General features: G+C 41.8%; 1 protein-coding gene across 1 annotated transcript; it reads right to left on the minus strand.

Annotated features, from left to right (window-relative positions):
- Nucleotides 1-142: 142 nt before the first annotated feature.
- Nucleotides 143-17696, minus strand: LOC119720185 (complement factor B-like). Its single transcript, XM_038189754.1, is given in 14 exon segments — nt 143-2399; nt 3054-3267; nt 3635-3821; nt 5117-5268; nt 5271-5351; nt 5840-6003; nt 6599-6756; nt 7435-7547; nt 8039-8269; nt 9954-10148; nt 10678-10848; nt 11601-11843; nt 14384-14581; nt 17312-17696. Coding segments are annotated over 14 exon segments (2493 nt in total). The 5' UTR covers nt 17415-17696; the 3' UTR covers nt 143-2116.
- Between the last annotated feature and the right edge of the window lie 33 nt (nt 17697-17729).

The following is a 17729-nucleotide window of genomic DNA, read 5'->3' on the forward strand; positions in this document are numbered from 1 at the left end:
CACAGAACGGTGTACCGTATTTTGAACAGGCGGACAGTATAATTTTTTTTTGGGGGGGGGTGTGTCACGGGGGGGGGGGGATTCGACTTATTTTTTAGGAATTTTTATGATAATTTTTTTTTTTGACAGAGCTGTTTTGGTTCCCCCCCCCCCCCTGGATCCGCGCCTGGCACCCCTGAATGTTACGTATCTCCCTGGCAAGCCATCAGCTACACATGCCTTTTAGTTTCAATGTGACAATATGGAAATAGCGCTAAATATTATATACTTTAATCTCCTTGAAAAAAGAAACCAACTCGAGCCCCCTTGGCCCCCTCCCTCCCTATCCCCCAAAACGTGCTTCTGTATCCGCCCTTGACATCATTTGATAGTAGTACAGTCAAATATTTCTTTACTCTATGATTTTAATTTTGTAACAGTTTTATTGTTATATCACACGTTTGTTACATATCAAGTGCAAACGGCTATACCTGCTTTTGCAGTGCACGAAGCGGAATAAATTGTACTAATGCAGCAATCATACATAGCGTGGTTGTTATTTATAGCCTAATCGATAATCGGTATGGGGAGACATTCGGACAGCTCTTGTGCACGCATTTCCTTTCCAACTTTAATGACCTCTAATCCTAATTTATCCTACCCCACGAACTTGAGTTTTGTTTTGCTAATTGGACCACGAGCAATCGATATGCTCTAAGCTATGTGTGACATTAAAATTGTGCCTCTCAACAGGCTGAGGCATTAGGGCGACATTGAATTGTTTTCCCTAATTCCACATGTCAGTCCCCAAAGGTATAACTTATAATGGTAAAGTGTCCCCCAAAGGTCCTACTGGTGGTTGTAATAGACACATTTAACTCTTTTAAATTTGTTTTAATCATTTGAAAAGGGTAGGCACTATGTGTACTACTGCCCTTTGGACATTTGCAATGTCATATTTTTACAAGAGAACACGAAGGGTCCGACTGTACCTTTGATAACAATGACTGCACAATAGGTCTACTCATGCCTTGTGGAACAAAAACCACACCTCAATCATGGCTGCTGTGCGAAAAAAAGCCATTTGAGTTCAAGGATTATTGTTGACAACTTAAACTCCACAATCGAATTGTCCTTTCTCGGACATCTTACCACTGTAAGCAAAAATGTTCACTTTTCAATTTATATAGGGGTTTTCTGTTCAAACTGTGAACCTAAAAGTTTACAAATTGAAAACATCTGTGAGAACAGTTTGCTCGCTGGCTAATACTGTCATGTATCGATACAACAAAGAATCATCACAGAAAATTTTATGACAGCAAAATATCCAACATTCTGGCAATTTTTGGTGCTGACATAACTGTAACACTGCCTGAAAATGACATTACACTTTTTCTCACAAATAGAGAAATTGGCATTAGCATAAAACCCAGAAACGGCACCAAACTCCCCTTAAAAATGGCCAAACAAAAATTTTCAATAACGTTAAAAAGTCCATTTTTTGTGCATACAAATTCACCGCATGAGCATTTCAAGCTCATTTCGCGGTGACAGATTTATACAATCTTCATTTCTTTGTAACTTTCATAAAAACTGCATCTCTCGCGTATGCCTAATATCTTGTGCCCAGAATATTTCGCTGTGTTAAAGCGCCTCATTGAGACAAAACCAATGCAGATTAATTAAAATATTGATTATTGACCCTGTGCGTGTAGCGGCCATTTTAGAGTGAATCATTTGTTATGTTAATAAGCCAGTTCGGTATATTCCAAAATAGTCTGGTGCACAGCAAGATTCGACGATTTTTTTTGCGGGGGAGGGGGAGATCACCGCGGCAGATTAATGCACGCAAGGCTATGGGGGACGTTGTAACCAAATCTGCATTTTGTGCAATTGTTCGTGCAATCGAAAAGAGATGGAACTTTCTTTCGCACAAACGTATTGACACACAAGACACTCAAAACACTTTGCCGTCCAAAGATTTTTGTTTTGCAAAATATTATACTTCAGAAAATGATGATCTCTTCAATTTTGCTGGTACCCCGCTTTGCTTTTGCACGCATAGGATGACTTTTTTCCCGAAAGAAATAGCGGCAAATCTTGACGTGCACATGCGCAGCTGGAATACCGAACTCCCTTAAGCAGTAGCATTAGGACCGTTGGGCTCTTCTTGCTCACTTTCGGTCCCTCTGTGGAAACCACCAACCGAAACTGCCTCGTATTTCTCCGTGCAGTTCGCCGTCTGACGGTGCAGCCATGTAGTCATTAACTCATTGATGCGTGTAAACACGTCGAATTTCCGTTTGTCCGTGCATTCCTTCGTGTAGGAGGCGATTCCACTGACCGCCCAGGACCCGTCGATCTGCTGGCACACCAGGGGTGTTCCAGTGTCTCCTCGGCAAGCCTCATGAGTTTGGTATCTGCAATTAAAAACGTTTGATCTTTAAGAAATTGGATTTAAGGGGGAGTGCGTTATTCGTACACTTTCCCATACATCCCCCTCCTCCACAAAGACTAAGACCAAACCCCATATTTTTAAGATGTACTCTCCGCGCTCTTCAGGTGCGTTCCCCCCTGCCCTACTTTTTAGCTTCCAAGCTGTAATTGCGGCGAGCAGATCCTCAAAGCCAGTAGATTGTTTCCCGGTCCCTACATTATCGATTATGATAGGGGCAGGAACAAGTCTACACACACTGCGAGAACTTAATATTGTTGGGCCGCAAAGACTTTATTATTATTTCATTCTTAAACGTGGGACGACTATTCGTTCTATGTCCCTTTTTAAATATTGATTAAAAACAAATTAGGATGAGACTCGAAACAAAAAGTCATAAGACGGAATTTGCGCCCGGGTGAAGTGAATTTCAATATCGGGTTTTGCCCTTCACCGACGTATAATATTATCATTTGTTTTTACCAAAAAAGTATACTCAGTGTTGTTCTGAGTGCTTGTAAGAAAAAAATGACTCGGGTGGAACTCGAACCAATGATACCGCTAGGCAGCAGGTACCGCAACCAAGCTATTCGTAAGATGGATTTTGCGTTGGGGTGATGTAAAATGAGCCCGATCTTACATTGTTCCTGCGCACAGCTTCCGTTGTCCGTCGTATGGGTACGGGCGCTGCATTGCTTCACGACATTCACGGTCGTTTACTAGGGGAATTTTGAGCTGCTGAGGAAACACAGACGGCATACTGGCGTTCCTAGTCTGGTCCTCTATCGGATCCACGATGCCCCAACCAGCGATGTAGCACAGGCTGCTAGGTTTCAATCGGACCAGCTCGATTTCTGTGAGTTAAGAAAGGATGAATTTGTCATTTGAACTTTCCTTAGTATGTATAAATACATACATTTATACTGCTCTTTTCATCTTATTCTCCAATGAGCTAGGGTTGGCCCTGTACTGCGAAGGGTTTGGGGGTGAAAAACCGAAGAGAGGAGGTCAATTCAAATCATTTTGCACTGCTTCTCAATTGAGATCAAATTGGCTCCTAGTTATTCGTAAAGTGTGTAGGCTAATCCAGGGAATAACCAAATTTGACAATACAAACATGCACAAGCTTAATTACTATTACTCTTCTTCTTCTTTTTTTTTGGGGGGGGGGGGGGTGGGTGGGTGGGTATGCAGGGTTGATTAAATTCCTACACGATTTACCTGATGGGACGCAGAGGGTTCGAATGTTGCTGGTAAGGTTGACTGACTGATTCAGTTTTAGCAGGGCAATGTCGTTGTATCGATTGCCTGGATCATAATCTTCGTGGATGTGAACCTCTGACACACCAAACTCGCGCTGAGTGTCTTCTTCGACTCCGAGTTGATAGGCGCCGAGCCGAACACGAAACTTAAACAAAAGGTGACGGATGTCGGTAAGTAATGTGAAGTTCAGGTTTAAATTTGGGTTGGTTTAATATGGTTTAGTTGGTTTTGGGAAGAAAGGTCGAGATGGTGGTTTCAGGTCGGGGAAGGTTGGAATAGTTAAAATTGCATTGCGCTTGGAATGGTCGGGTTTGGCTGAGTTTGATTGGGATTGGGGATGCAGGGATGTTTTTGGTTGTGTTGAACTGGGATTGGTTGGATTGGACTGTGTAAATTTGGGTGGGTGGAGTTACATGAATAGTTTGGGTTGCCTGGTTTGTTTTGGGTCGGATTAACTGGGTTTGAATGGTTCGTGCGGAGTCAGGTTTGGCTGAAGTGGGTTGGGTGGGCTTGGATTGGTCTGAGTTAATTGGCTTGGTTTTCTTGGGTTTTGTGTCGAGTTGGGTTGGGTCGGGTTGGGTTTTTTTTAGTTGGGTTGGGTGGGGTCGGGTTGGGTTGGGTTGGGTCGAGTTGGGTTGAGCTGGTTTTGTTTGTGTTAGGTTAGTTTAGGTTGGGTTAGGTTGAATTTGTTTCTGCATTAAATTATAAAGGGGACGTTGAACAGTAGAGGACATGGTCCTCAATTCCCGAGAGGTCCCCAATATGGATTCGTGTACAAAATAAAAGAGGGACAAAAGGGGGTCCCCGATTGCAGGCAACACACTTACGTGGGTTGAGTTAGGTTGGGTTGGTTGGGTCGGGTTGGGTCGGGTTGGGGGTTGGGTTGGGTTGTGTGTTGGGTAAGGTTGGGTTAAAATCAGATAGGGTTTGGTTGGGATTGTTTCAATTGACTTTGGTTGGTTGGTTGAGTTGTGTTGAATCTGTTCATGTTAGGTTTGAGAGGATTACATTAAAGCTGTGCATTGTGATTCTCCTAACGACATTTCAATTTGTAAGTTTTGGATTAACAAAACAAAATCTTTAGTCTGATTTTGGGTATCCGCAGCCCCTTTTTAAAAGGGTTTTCCTTTTGCGCATTAATGAACTAGCCCTACGAGAGCCGAATTATTATCTGGCAGCAAACTAGTAAAATTTCAGGAAGATATAATTAAATAACTAACCGTCGGTGTATTATTTTCGATCGATGTCTCATTCAAAAGTGAATAAATAACTTTTATACTGCAAGAAGAATAGTAACTAAAAACACAAATTCTAGGTGAAGCTCAAAAACAGCACGGGAACCATTTTAAATATAGATTGGGTAGTGTAATTGAGTCGAGCTGCATGTATATCATGTTGGATATCTCATGACGATTTTTTTTGTATTATTAACTGACTTACGTAATCTGATGGATATTGGGAAATGCCGCTTTCATTCCAGGCACAACTTCCTGCCGTAACGACCCATTCTCCACACAGGAGGGCGCCCCCACACTGCAGAAAGGGGCCATTTTTGGTCACCGTCAGGATCTGGGCGAGCCATGGCCATGCCCCGGGTTGGCGTTGTTTTTGTCTTTTTGCTGATTACCACCGTAGGGCAACTCCAAGTTGCCTGCCTGGCCACATCGTTTGTACTCTGAAAGTACAAAGACGTGAGAGCAGTGAGATTTTGTTAATTACTTGTTTAGTTTAGTTGTGGATAAAGTCCATTATGTTCAGCCTTTGTATGACAGCAGATGCGTAATTCATACCCTGATTGAAGTACCCTTCAAATATCGGAGACGAGTGGTTCAAAAAGCACCAAACTCCAACTTCGAAAGACAATATATTAACTGCTATCCACTCTTTGTACGGCAACGCAATGTTTGGAACACTGAAGCGAAACTGTTGTTTCCGGGGGGTAAAATATCATAAACTATCACGCAATATCGCCTTTCTCGTGATCGAAGTTAACCACAACCTCCGATTGGATCTAGCTAGAAAGAAAGATCCTTGACCTACACATTTACAGCAACACACTAAAAGTCCATTTCTGTCCATGAGATAGATAGACCCAACAATATGTTACGATTGTATATACATTAGCATTTTTAAGACTCAGGGATAACTGTTTGGATTTCTCACCGACTCCTTTTTCCGAGATAATCGCCGTGAGCTTGGCAAGATCCTCGAAGTTCTCCAGCAGGAAGACGTGTGTTGAGTAGGGCTGAGAGGCGATCTTGCGGAGCTGTCTTTGATCGATGGCCTGGCCCACAGCCACCACAAATATTTCTACTCGTTCGTCCTGCCTGGGTCATAAAATAATTATTACAAATTATTATATTGCGCTTAAACAACGATCAAAACGCTTTACATTGTTATCACATTTTATAATCTTCCTTATACCTCAGCTCCTAATACAACTCGATGCATCCCTGGCTCTTTTTCAGGCACGAAAATCTAATTTATACAAAATTACGATCTCTTCTCTCACAGGTACACATTTTCGTCTAGGTAAGTAAAAGCAATAAGTGGATATGTGTCTTCCCAAGGACACGCACACCGCAACCCCGTATGGACTCCAACCGCCTGTAGACTTTAATACCCAGGGATCTGGGATATTAGATGCTCTGGACCACAACTCATGAGCTCAGTTTTCTTCAGAGCGAAGAGAACGCACAGTCTAAGAATTTGCATGTTTAAACAATCCAATCGAAAACCGGCACTTTCTGCTTGATTAGAATTTTTTTCATGAGGGGAGACATTTCTTTGGCACAATCCCTTGTAACTTGTGAGTATACTTGACTTTGTGACTTGTGATCGACTGATGATTTCGGTCTGGGAATGTACTCAACTACTAACTCTGACTATAAGGGCAAAATGGGAGACCCCGCTTGGTTTTACCTAAGACTCTTGGCAATTGAAGCGGGGTCCACACCAACGGTTGCCATGCCATCGGTCATTAGGAACAGAGCCCTCTTTGATCCATTGCGCATGTCCTTCAACACCTCAAACACCAGTTCGAGGGCGTCCCCTAGAGCTGTGCCTCCGCCAAGATTGTCCTGTGTGTGAAGAAGAAATTAGGCCTATAAGCCCTGAACCGTACCAATGTCAAGCGAAGACGAATGAAAACATGAAGTTTTTGCATCCTAATTATCTGCGGCACACAATATTTCATGTGGCGCAACGGAATGAAGAAAACCTGTCAATGATACTTTAAGTTGACGTGATGTTATTTGTTCGCTTTGCACTTAAATCCGTTTCAGACTGGCGTACCAGAGTGGAGTGTTATTTTACTTCAACTGGACGGACTCTGATGTTTCGAACGACTTCAAAAGTTGGTCCTGCACGTGTAGAATTGGAAGTCTCCTGAATAAGTTAGTGCGACCCCACTCAATCAAAAATGGTTGTTAGGGACGGCTATACACGTGCATGCAAACGTTACATGTTCGACTGTTGTCTTTCGGAACAAAATCGACCAGGTTGCCTCTTTTAAATGGAAGAAATGCACCAAGTTCGCTGTTCAGAAACCAAGAATATACTATTACGGTATAGGCCTCGGTCGCTTCAAACACTGCGCTTGTGGAACGCTATTACAGCGTGAAAAGGGCGTTAGAGAATCGGGTTTCAGTCAAAATATGCTGCTCAATTGAAGTTGATATTCTCATTGCGAATGATTTTGTTATGGGGCTAATGATAATGGTTTAAGCGGTGGTGATAGTACCAGATGAAGAACTTACCTTTAAGCGGTTAATTCGCGTCATCACTTTCTCAAACGTGTCCACGTCATTCCCGTAGGTGAACACAATCTCAGCCGCATTATCAAACGATATCGTTGCCACTCTAGTGCCACCTATAGTGTTGAGAACAATAACAATTAAATCGCCCTCCAAAAACAAAATTCAAATGGGACCTAAACATCCAAGATCAAAACAGTACTGCTAAAATTTGTCTCCCGATGAACAAAATCTTTTCAATTGCATACGACATTTGGTTTTCAGGCAAATTCGCGATGGGCCTAAACTAAATTCGGGTGATATTTATCAATCTATCTGTGCTATGGTACTCAACAACAATTTCCTAAAGTTAATATAAATGTCTACATGCTAAGACGGCACGTTCGATATTAACTATAACATTTTCACTACCATCGACATGCACATTTCCCCATAAAATCAGTTTCTCTTCAGCGGTAGTACTGTCAGTGTCATTTTTTTTTATTTTCACCGTCTTCAGAGGGCTGAAAACCTATATTTAAAAAAAAATCATATAAATTTGAAAATTATTTAAGAGAAAAATCATTGAAGGGCATGCACAGTTTACATCTGCAGAAATACGACTCACCATTGTCGTATGAAACACCGAACTCTCGCAGCAGGCTTTCGGTAAAATTGACCCCTCTCTCGAAGTTGACACGATTCAGGCTAGACGAGGTATCGTAGGCGAAGACTAGATCCAGGCCGATGTTATCAGACACCGCCAACCTGCCGCGCCCAGCGTGCGTGAACACCTCCAAGTGGTCCACGAAATCCGTCTGGATTTTCTGCGCAATGTCGACTACGGATTTCGAAACGGCTGAGAAAGGATCAGGAGTTGCAAGAATGAATCACGCCATCGATTTGCAGTCATTGGTTAAACAGATTCTTCGCCGTGACCTATACAAATCGGCCTCTGTTCCATCACAGAATCCACTTTTTAGAAGCCCGATTAGGATATAAGTTGCGGCTTTCGATACATCAAGTTTTATATTCCCTCGGCTTCTTACAAACGTACATTAAATGTTATAACCTCCAGCGCTCATAGACTGAAATGAACTGTACATAGAAGGTGTTGGGGTGTAGTGGAAAGAACTCAACATTATTGTTGGTGTGTTTCAATCGTCTTTAAGAGGAATAATATTCGTCATGATACTTTTGTCCTATGCAAAAAAGGTGGATATCAGTCATTGGAAATTAACAAAACTTTTTTTTAATGTGGGGATTTGTTTGTAAGTTTATAGTGGTCTGGTTCCCAACATTTTCTGACTATTCCTGATAAATCATAGGTCAGGTAGCCTCCGGTAATACATTGTATTACACTTTACGTCACGTGACTAAAACGGGAGGAATTCCTCCTCTTTCCGAAAATATCTGAAGTTTGCCGAGTTCATTTCGTCGACAATCGGATAGCGCCCGAGTATTTCCGAGTATAATATAGGTTTAATTAACTGCTAATTGCTTATTAAAAACTTTGTAAAATGAGTTGATAATTAATATTCATTGCTTTTTTTAATAAAAACTTGAAATTCAACGACATTGTGTGCATCAAATATACTCGGATCGTATGGGCGAACTTTTGCTGCGTCATGTACTATTTTGAATTTGACGACCGTTACCGGAATTTTCCAAAACTCGGTCTTCATTCGGCTCCGCCTGCTAACACTGCTATTTGGGTGCCTAATTTTAAAGATTCCAGATCAACATTAGTCCATGTTATCTTACAGAAATATATCAAACTGTACTATCATAACTGTATGATATTACGAAGCAAGTGATTTATTTACAAATCTGATCAGAACAACTAAAAGTTATAAGTGATAAAGCGAAATCGGAAACGAAGCCAAGCTTTGAAAAAGGGCCGTCAATGTCGTCATGTTTGTTATTAGCCACGGAGGCTGCCTGACCTACAATTTAGACGTGAGCGTCGGGAATAATTGTTAGGTGTAGGGGAACAGACTATGTTTATTGCTTTCCCCACTGCATTGGCCTATATACACTTATCGCGGACGTCGATTTCTTATGAGACGGTGTGCAGTCCAGTCAAGTCCTGACAAGTCACAAGACGGTCACAGGTAAACCTCAATGAGCAATGGGCACAATAAGGGAATGAGCAACAGACCTTTGTCATGCTGCAACCATTTCAGTCGTGTTCTCTGTATCCAATAACAGTACTAAATGATAATGGTTTTTGTGCAAAAAGAAACCAGACTATTAACTTCCAGCCTCGCTTTGGTTACTTCGATTTGAATGGGGAAAAAATCAAGTATAGCTGCAACATGATACAAATCTATACCGAAGCAATGCCAAGTTTGTTACATTAATGAGTAGATTGTGGCTTGTGTCGTGACCGATTAATGACTTGTAAGTGACCTAGAAGGATTTCTGTGAAAACTTGTGGGTACTATAACTATAAGAACCTTTAGTTATAATATTAATGGAACCTTCAAACATTTTGCGGTCTACGACTGTAAATCACGCAAAGCTTTAAATCGTAAACTCACGTCTGCATACAGGCTGAACCCCGGACCAGAAGTCATGTGACCAGAAATCATCGCCTCCGTCCAGACAGACTCTGGTGCCAGGTCCCACGAGCTCATAGCCCTCCTCACAGTAGAAGTAAACATGGTTACCAACGTCATATTTGCTGCCGAACTTGTCTCCATTAGTGGGCGTTCCTGGATCGCCACAACCCACCACTGGAACACGTCAGTGTCCGGAAGGAAGTAAAAAATATAAAAGAACATACAAATATGCAATATAACATGCTTAATTCTATGACGTATGTTTCCCCCAGTGTCACGTGGTGTCCAGCGCCTCCCCCTCCAATTACCCATGGTCGGGCAATTTCAGGATTTTGTCGTATTGTCCGTGTACCTGTTTTTGAAGCATCACGTTTTCAAGTTTTGACCTTGTAGCGACGCACACGTGCAGATTCGTACCACACAACCAGTTGATTAGTTGTGTGTGCGCGGGTACGTGTTCCACCGCCAGCCCAATAAATTTGGAAACAGAAGGCTATGTCGGTATTTTTCTGTTGCTTGAAATAAATCCTTACAACCGGTACATCAAGGATATATATGATCATCCCCCATCCCCCACACCCCAACCTCTCCGACCCACTCGGTGCCGGATTTACGCAACTGTCCACAAGGATGAGCACGTCCCTTGTGCATTTCTTGTAAGTGAAATCTTCTTTATCTCAACCAGAGCAAATAGGCGTCCTACCTTCACAAACTGGATGCAGACCCGTCCATTTGCCATCCGAGCACCTGCGAGATTCGGCACCGTAAATGCGGTAACCTTCGTTGCATGAGAACCTCACTAGACGGTCCGGGCTCCCGCTCATGGAGCCGTGCGCTGGCGGCTGGAGCGGCTCGCATGCCTTTTGCTCTAGCTCTGTTGGGGGAATGAGGTTAAACCATATACAGCAAGGCCGGACGGCTGAACAGGATACTTGATAATTATGCAATGCTGCATGCCAGTAAATAGGCTCCAAGTTTCCTACACCGACCAAAATAATGATAGAATACAGACTTATTTTGGCCCCGCCTTTCAGAGTTTTAAAAACCAAAGGGTCTGAGCTCCGTACGATCTTGAGAATATAATTGGGATGACAATAGACCCGGGAGTCGCCATGGCGACGGGTTTCAGGTCTTGGCCCCCTTCTAGTAGAGATCACTTTTAATTGCGCCAAGTTTGATTAAGATTTGTCAAGGTGTGCTCAGATAATGGTGTTTTGTTTCTTTCCCGTTCAACCCTAGTGCTAAGAAAATGCATGTAAGCTCAATCAGAGGCGGTTCCAATAATTGTGACTTTTTGAGAGAGTGCATCCCTACATTTTCACTATTGAGGACGGTGGGGTCGGGGGAGGGTTACACTGGGACCCCCGGCCGTAGCCCACAGACTATTATGACTCGACTCAAGTTGTCTCAACATTGTTGACCCAGTGACTCAACTCGACGCAATCGAGTCACTGCCATAATTGAAACTACTGGACTCGACCGAGTCATAACTTGTTTCAACATTGTTATGGGCGAGACAGGAGGCACAATTAGGAACATATGGAAGTTGGTACTATTTGTAAAGACAAAGATCCTTTGTTTTACAAGAAATAATCAGATAGAAAGGTATTATTGGAGGTTTCTTACCTCTGCATGAGTGAATGCCGTCCCCTTCGTAACCCTCGTTACACTCACATCGGAAAGACCCAGGCGTGTTGACGCAATGTCCCCTGCTATGACAACTGACCATCGGCAGTGCCGATAGATCGAAGTCCAGTAAGAGATCATCCTCTGAACTGCCCCAAGAGTCCTCCACAGACGACGGCTCCCACTCAGACGCGTCACCAGAGGCAACGCCAACCAGTTCAGAGTAGTAACATTCGTCGATGTCTGTATCAAAAGTAAATATTTTCCACTGTGAACATAATAGAACGTATTTTATTATCGCTGTAATTGTGGGGCAGATAGGGGAAATATTTGGGGGAACTGTGGATTTGATGATGATACAAGCAGGCATTGGCACAGTCGCAGTATGTCTAGTTAAAAAAAGTATTTGGCCATAGGGCCATCGCAGATAGAATAACAAGCAATTTTCAAAATTTTCCAAATGGCTCCAATTGCTTGTTATTCTACCTATATTTTTTTCAAAGGACAAATTTGCGATGGCCCAATAGCCAAATATCTTTCTCATGCCATATTCTGACTGTGTGTCAATTAAATGCCATGCTTGTATCATCAACGGCACAATCCCATCACCTATCTGCCGTACGACGTCGCATCAGGTTCAGATGTACTTATAGCGCTACAGTCTCCGTGCCTGAACACATAATTTTTTTTGGCCCATGAAATGTAATTTGTTTTTAATGCAGTCCCTGTATTAAGCACCTTTATATCCTATTTAACCTTATTTTAAATTTTCATTTTGACATTATGCGCCTTTTTATTTTTATGCAAATGAGAATTTGCATATTCATTAGCAAAAGTGTAATGTCATTTCAGACAGAAACCTCAATGTACAGCTATTTCAGCCCCCCCCAAAAAAAAAATGGCAGATTTTTTATATAATGCTGTGTTTAATTTTCTTTTCTTCATAGATTTGTTGTTTCAGTAAATGTTTTCACAGCAGCAAGTTTTAACACAAAACCCCTAAACTGAACAGTGTCTTCTTGAAATTACATCACTGCAACAGCGCCCTCATCTGTCCGGAAAAGAATGGGAAAGTTTTAATGTTTAATTAACTCTATTAGGGGCCGGGTTATTTGGACCATCTCACAGCGGGCGGATTCCGCCCCCCCCCCCTTCACATCTCGGCCATCGAGTGACGAAAAATTATGAAACTCGGTGCACGCATAAAACAACTTCATATGAACATCGACAAGAAATTTCATGACTATAGGCTAAAGGTTTTTGGAATAATGGCTAATTAATTATTCATATGCACCAAAGGTAATTCTGCTTTGTGCACACTACATATGGGGAAATTCAGTTTTCTCGGTGCGTAGCGCCGAAAACTTTTTCGGCAACCCATGGTCGGATTTCAATGCTTTTGATATCGAAAAGATGCGCAAGACTCGAGGCTAAACAGTCAGGAAAGCTCTGGTCGGGGAAAAATGCAAGGGCATTATAGGGTTAAGGAAGTGCACTTTTCAATTAAATTAACCGAAAAGGGCTGTCAAACAGTTTTTATACATATAAGAGGAGTTGCACAAAATACGTTCTCAAGTAAAGTTCATGTTAAGATGCATGTGTAGGCCTACGTGAACAAAATGAAGGCGCTGCATATTCATCGAGAGCGCGCCCGAGTATGATGGCTGCTCTATTTCGTTGGTTAAAATATCTTACATGCAAATACCCCGGCCTAAACGTTGCAAACCATTAAGAGCTAGTTAACTCTTCCTCGTTTGTAGCGTTAAGGCCGGGATATTTTGCACACGCAGTCATGACGAGAAATTGAACTGACACTATACAGAAGAGCAACCTTCAATCTTGTACAGAAGGGATACACATTACGGCAAATGCATTATGGGCAGCTCAGTTGCACGCCGTGAGTGTTATTCTCTAATTTCCCAAAGAGTGAAACTAATGAGGAAACGATTTAGAGTGAAAACAAAATAATCAGCCTAATCTTAGACTGAAATTTTTGAAAAAGAATCGCTTAGGTCGAAATTCGAGTGAATGCTCGATCTTTTGCTTGAATTTTGCTCTAAGCTTCCTCTCCCTCAACTAGTTTTAGTCGGATTGAACGAGTTTTCAACCAAATCAAGTGAATTTTTATTCTTTGGGAATATGAGAGAATATGATCAGGTGGAATATTAGTCATACGAATATTGGAACCCGGGTCTCAGGGTTACCAAAGTGTTCAGCGAAATGGTGCGGTGTGAATGAGTACGAGTTGAGAGCTGTTTGCAACATTATGCAGGTACTGTCTTGGGGGCGCTATTCACAATTACAAATGGTACGTTTTCGTGGATGGGAAGCCACAATATATGATGCAGGCCACGTAGTTTCCAACACCACGTTTAAATGCAAGGCCGGTTCATTGGTTGCGGGAGAGGGAGGGGTGCTGAAAAAGGCCAATAGTTGGTCCTAATTTGTGCCTTTGGTGTGAAAATACATTTTCCAGTACAATTTCCAGCCGCGGGGAAAAGCAGTTTGTGTGTCCTTTTATTTCTGGAACACTTTGCTCAAACCCTGATTTGTCGGCCCAATTAAAATATTTTGTCCCACACAAACTATATCTCTTGATTTTTTCACCCATCGTGGCGCAACAAATTCATCCCTTCACGGCTTCAGCGTACCATGGATCATCTCGCGAACCAGTAAAACGAAACACACGAAAAGTAAAATACAAATTGCTGGGGCTCTAAGTGAAAATGTATTCTTAAGACTCATTTTGCGGGATGCGATGCGGATGTGGCATGTGCGTATACCTTCACAGATGGGTGCATCCTTGTCGAACTCCTTGGTCTTTGCGTTGCATCGCCGCAGCTTAGCTCCTCTTCTTCCGTAGCCGGAGTCGCACTGTGCTTCGATCACGTGACCAGGTCGGACGCGCCTACCCCTCAGACGATCACCCGTCGCATTGTCGACGTAGGCGCCATTGGCCAACGCCTCTGATAATAAACACACTGGCAGGGAAAGACATAGTATGGGTAATACAATACATAGCATGCACAGCTGTAATCGATTCATTGTAAGTAATCGCTATTAATTCATAAAATCATCAAGAAAAAAAGTAAAACTGCTGCAAACTGCTTACTGACTAAATGGACCTGAAATATATAAATCTTAAAATTAATGTGGCCTGACGTTGCGAACTTAGCAAGTTCTTCTTCAGAGGCTAAAACAGAAATGACAGAGGTACATACATTAACATGGGGTGCACACAAACATGCAGGGCTGAAAGAAGAAACACAAAAGGAGGATTAGGTGTGAAAGGTGTGGAAAGATGCAGGGGAGGGTGGATGAGAGAACAAAGAAACATTATCTGATTATCTCTTACAGATAATCCATCTGGTCTCCCTTGTTTGTGTTTACCCATCTTCCCCCTTCTTTCATCCCTTTGCACCTCAGTACTGTTCCCACATCATCCCTTCACTCTCACACTCTTTTGTCCGTTCCCACTCCCTGTGACCTTTGATCCTTCCCCTTTCTGGTCCCTCCCCTGTTTACACAAGACCCCTTGTGGTTTGCCATCTCCCTTTGTTTCTTTGTTCTCTCATCCACCCTCCCCTGCATCTTTCCACACCTTTCACACCTAATCCTCCTTTTGTGTTTCTTCTTTCAGCCCTGCATGTTTGTGTGCACCCCATGTTAATGTATGTACCTCTGTCATTTCTGTTTTAGCCTCTGAAGAAGAACTTGCTAAGTTCGCAACGTCAGGCCACATTAATTTTAAGATTTATAAAATCATCAAGTCAACAATTAAAGCTGCACTCCCCGTGATATTTTCAAGTTTCATCCGCCAAATTAGATTCCTGCTCCAAATTGATATTTGTTTTCAATACAAAAGGTATTCACTTTTGAATGTATGAGACCCGAAAAGAAATGCAAAAGAAACGTTTTTGATTTGAATAAAACATACGAGTTGAACATTCACAAGAAAAAAGTTTGCAATTTATTATTATTATAACAAGCCTGGGAAAGCAACTTTTAGCTATTGAAATAATTCACTAATGTCATACATGTATTTATGACCCCATTAGAACTCTGATACACGGAAAAAACAAAGATACCTTTTTTATTTTGGTGAAATGCCAGAATGTCTTCGTGAAGAAAGCAGTCTCATAAAAAACATTTGTTTCACTCAACAAAGGTTTGCCTTTTTTGACATTTCCAGGGAGAGCTCAGAATTTTCAAGCTCTCGAAAATCAAAACACTTACGTTTAGGCCAAAAAAGTCTTCGGTTTCTGGTATGAAGCTTACCCCAAAAGTGGGGCGACGACGCGGCTTTTTTTTTTTAACTTTATTTTCTTCAAATGTCGGCTGATGACTGCAAATGGTGCCGGACTAAATTTAGTACAAAATACAAGGAGCCTAGAGAGGCCACCTAAAGCTTATACTCGATCGTAACCCCATCTAAATACACGTTAAAATTGTGCAGCAGCAGGATTCCAGTCAAACCAGTGAGTTTGGCTGTTTTTAGACATCATCTTATAAATTGAAAAAAAAAACCACCTTTTAAAACAGAAACTGGAGCCTTTTTTGGCCTTAGCTTTAAGCGATGTGTTTCTTTTTGTTTTATATTATTATTATTATTTACTTCACAAACATTCATAAAAGCACTTTTTATGTGAAGCACCATGACTTTCTTCCGACTTTTTGAATTCAAAGCAAATTAGCGTATATCCAGACGGGGGTAGCCTATATATATCCCCACATAAACACACTTTTTGACCGTGGGATGGGCTGTTGCAGTGTTGGATCATCCAAAACCTTTTCATGGTGAGAAACATAAAATGCTGAATTCGAGGTATTTTTTTAACTTCCCAACAACCATAATGTATTTAATAGCACTAAAAATACAAATGTTTCAAATGCGCCGTTTTGAGGATGCAAGGTTTAAAGGGCATAAGCGCACAAATACAAGAATGTACATCATTCTGTCATGATCTGTACCACTAGTATCCCATTTGGCATAAAACTCCAGGCAGGCAATATTATAAAACTGGCCGAAAGCTGTTCCAAGACATGTCAATCAGCCGATAAAACACCTTTTGTTAACTTTTAGGGGAAAAGTATAGAACTTTTTTAATCGTCTCCTCAAACATTGTCAAACACACTCATCGGACACCCCTGCGAAGGCGTTTGATTTACGATCAAGCCAAAGTCTAAACATGGATGAATATGGTCTTAATAGTGTTTCTTTTTCAAGCAAAACAGTTGCTAGTAACCTTCACAAATATCATCTAGTCTATCATAGAATCAAAGACCATCGATCGAAGGACGCTAGACTATATGGATCAGAGTAACCTTTGACCGAGTCATTACCATAAAACAGTAAGCTAGGGTAGAAAACTCTTGAATAACAAAACATGCGTGGTTTTAGGACCACAAGTGCCGGTAATCTCTGGAATAATCCAACTTCACTGTAATAAAACAAATTCATGCTCAAACTTTGCATTTTCTTTTAGTGGTCATGATTATGGTATACGTAAACCATGCGTAAACGGTCACTGAAAATGTTGGTAGTCGCATCAGATTTAGTTCAAAATGGTTGGGACCTTATTTATAGCAACACACCACACTGTATGGGATAAAATGGTTGGGACCTTATTTATAGCATAGCTCCATGTTTATAGCAACACACCACACTGTATGGGATTGTGTGCAACGTTAGAAACCATTATCACACTTACCAGGCCGGCGAGACGTCTTAGCGATGGCGTTAACTGCGAAGTGTTGGTTCAACCAAGCAAGCAAGATCGTCCCAAGAACCAAATGGCTGACCAAACCGGCCATATAGACTGAGTCCCGGTGGCCGTATCAGACACAGGGGGAAATACACGGAAATGGAAGATGGATGAAAGTTGTTCCTCTGTGTTTTAACGACAAGAAACAAACTTATACGAGTACGAACTTCACGGTCGCATTCAAATCTCACACACTCCACATTATACTATAGGACAGTGACCGTTGCTGCTTGGAGTTGGATGAGGTTGCATAATAATTCCACACTACCTGCACAACACTTGAACCAACTTTTACAATTTTTATTCCGATTCAGCTCTGCATATTGTAAACAAACATTAATGACCTGTATTTTCTTTTCAATTT

The sequence above is a fragment of the Patiria miniata genome, unplaced genomic scaffold (genome assembly GCF_015706575.1).
Source record: "Patiria miniata isolate m_02_andy unplaced genomic scaffold, ASM1570657v1 HiC_scaffold_9, whole genome shotgun sequence".
NCBI lineage: Eukaryota > Metazoa > Echinodermata > Asteroidea > Valvatida > Asterinidae > Patiria > Patiria miniata.